This window comes from Centroberyx gerrardi, chromosome 23 (genome assembly GCF_048128805.1).
Source record: "Centroberyx gerrardi isolate f3 chromosome 23, fCenGer3.hap1.cur.20231027, whole genome shotgun sequence".
NCBI lineage: Eukaryota > Metazoa > Chordata > Actinopteri > Beryciformes > Berycidae > Centroberyx > Centroberyx gerrardi.
In genome coordinates this window covers 3,935,049-3,937,548 of record NC_136019.1, presented here as the reverse complement: position 1 = coordinate 3,937,548, position 2,500 = coordinate 3,935,049, and the positions used below count along the sequence as shown (strand labels likewise).

Genomic DNA, 2,500 nt, shown 5'->3' with positions numbered 1-2,500 from the left:
AAGCTGATGACATCATCACACAAGCGCCAAAAATCGATGTCAGTCTCAGAGGGTTAGGGTTCAAACCCCAAGGAAAAAATGCATCAACGCACAAAAACATCGACATGCGGTGTAGTTACTGTTCCTGGTGTTTTCTGTTTCAGCTTGCTGGAAGAAACCTTTCACAGATGCATGATGGGAGACGTCCATCATGGCTACTAATGTATATAGAACTAATACAGGACAGATGCATGATGGGAGTCTTTTACGATGGCTACCAACATTAAAATAATAGCTGATTTATTTAATAGTTACGGTACCTGAGAAGCTGTCTTTGTCCATGGGCAGCAGATCTCTGGGCTTGGTAACAGGTAACAACGCAGGTGGTAGCGGGTCCCGCCTAGAACACACACACACACACACACACACACACACACACACACACACACACACACACACACACACACAAATCCATCATTATCCTGACGAGCAACAATAAAAAATATGGATTAAATACGTAAAAACTGAAGAAAATCAGCAAAAACATATATACATTTAACTGCAGTTGCCATTAAGGGGAGCTTACACACACACACACACACACACACACACACACTGTGCTGCAGTGACTCTGGGGTCACGGTCCTAGTTACAGTGCGTATGGTAACCATTAGCGACCGTACTGCCTGGTTGCCATGGCGGCAAGCCATTGGTCCTGCCCACAAATTGGAAGCAGAGGTTTCCGACCCAGAATGCACCACAGGTGGGCGACAGATGGGCATGCCGCGCCGGTGTGTGTGTGTGTGTGTGTGTGTGTGTGTGTGTGTGTGTGTGTAGGTAGTGGAGGGTCATAAGGATGTCATCCTCACTTTAGAAATGAAGATGTTACAGAGCGAAAAGGGGAGAGGAGGAGGAGAAGGAGAGGATGGGGTGAGATGAGGAAGAGGAAGGTGAAGGGGGGGAGGGAGGAAGATGAGGAAGAGGAGGAGAGGAGTTAGGGAAAAGAGGAGGAGAGGATGAGGGGGAAAATAGGAGGGAGAGGAAGGAGCAAAGGGGGAGGAAAGGGAGAAAGGGGGAGGTAGAGAATAGGGAGGAGAAGAAGAGGGAGAGGAGGAGGAAGGAGGGAGAGGGAGGAGAAGAGGATGGGGAGAGGAAGAGAGGAGAGTGGGGAAATGGTAGAAGAAGAAAGAGGAGGGGAGAGGGAGGATGCAGAGGAAGGAGGCAGAGAAGGAGGAATAGATGGGGAAGAGGAGGAGGGAGGAAGAAGAGGATGAGGGAGGAGAAAGAGGAGGAGGAGGAGAGTGAAGAGGAAGAGTGGAGGATAGACAAGAGGAGGAGGGAGAGGGGATAGAGAAAGGAGGAAGAAGACAATGAGATGAGAGGAGCAAGAAGACGATGAGGGGAAAGGAGGAAAATAGGCAAGAGATGAGGAGGGAGAGGAGGAGGAGGAGAGGGAGGACAGGGAAGATGAGGAGAAAGAGAAAAGAAGAAGAGAAGGAGAGGGAGAAGAGGTGGAAAGAGAGAATGAGAAGAGAGGAGTAAAGACACGAAGATCAGAGTAAAGTCAGAGAGTGAGGAGGGAAGAGGAGCGAGGAGCGGGAGGATGATGGGAGGAGGAAGGAGAGAGAGGAGGAGGAGAGAGGAGCAATGAGAGGAGGATAAGGAAAAAGTCGGAAGAGGGAATGAGGAGAAGAGCAGGAGAAAGGGTGGAGGGAAGGGAAGAGGAGCAAGGAGAGGAAGATGGGGAGAAGATAGGAAGGAGAGGAGGAAGAGAAGAATAGGAGAAGGAGATTGACAAGACAAGGGAGGAAGAGGAGGAGAGGGAGGGGGAGAGTAAAGTAGGAGGGAGGGAAGGGAGGAGGCAGGGAAAAAGGAGGAGGAAGAGGGGAGAAGATGTGTGTGTGTGTGTGTGTGTGTGTGTGTCTTACTGTCAAAGTAACAGGAGATGGTCGGTCTGTTGACTCCGAACGTGGTTGTGACCGACTTGTCATCGTTCTTGTCCTCTATACTGCTCTGTGAGAGGAGGAGGAGGAGGAAGAGGAGGAAGAGGAGGAAGAGGAAGATCACATTCAGACAAGAACAGAGCCAAATGTATCTGAGCATCAAGAAACTTCTGTTAGATCAATAGAAAACTGCAATATCCCAAACCGAGTATCTGCAGGTCTTTGAAAATAACAAACCATGTCAGTTTAAGGCCTTAAAAAGTCTTGAAATGTATTGAATCCAGGTATTAGACATGTCCATTTACACAGTAGTAACACATCAGCTGTGGTACTTGGCTATAGTCTGGTTTTAACAGCTTTGTTTCTGTATTTTGTAAGTCTAAAATCCAGTTCCAAGCCGCACTAAAATGTCTTAAAAGGTCTTAAAAACCCCTCGCTCCCTCCCTCTCTCACTTCCTCCCTCTCCCACTATCTCTTCATCTCTCCATCCGTCTCTTCCTCCCTCCGTCTCCCTCTCTGTCACTCTCTCCCCCGTTCCCTCCACCCTCTACCCCATCCCTCCTTCCTCCATTGCCATC

General features: G+C 48.9%; 1 protein-coding gene across 1 annotated transcript in view; it reads right to left on the bottom strand.

Moving 5' to 3' along the window:
- Nucleotides 1–2,500, bottom strand: part of dysf (dysferlin, limb girdle muscular dystrophy 2B (autosomal recessive)) — a 109,021-nt gene that overhangs the window by 67,980 nt on the left and 38,541 nt on the right. Inside the window, 3 exon segments of the mRNA XM_078281761.1 lie at nucleotides 300–342; nucleotides 345–379; nucleotides 1,908–1,987. Coding sequence (XP_078137887.1) covers nucleotides 300–342; nucleotides 345–379; nucleotides 1,908–1,987 — 158 coding nt within the window.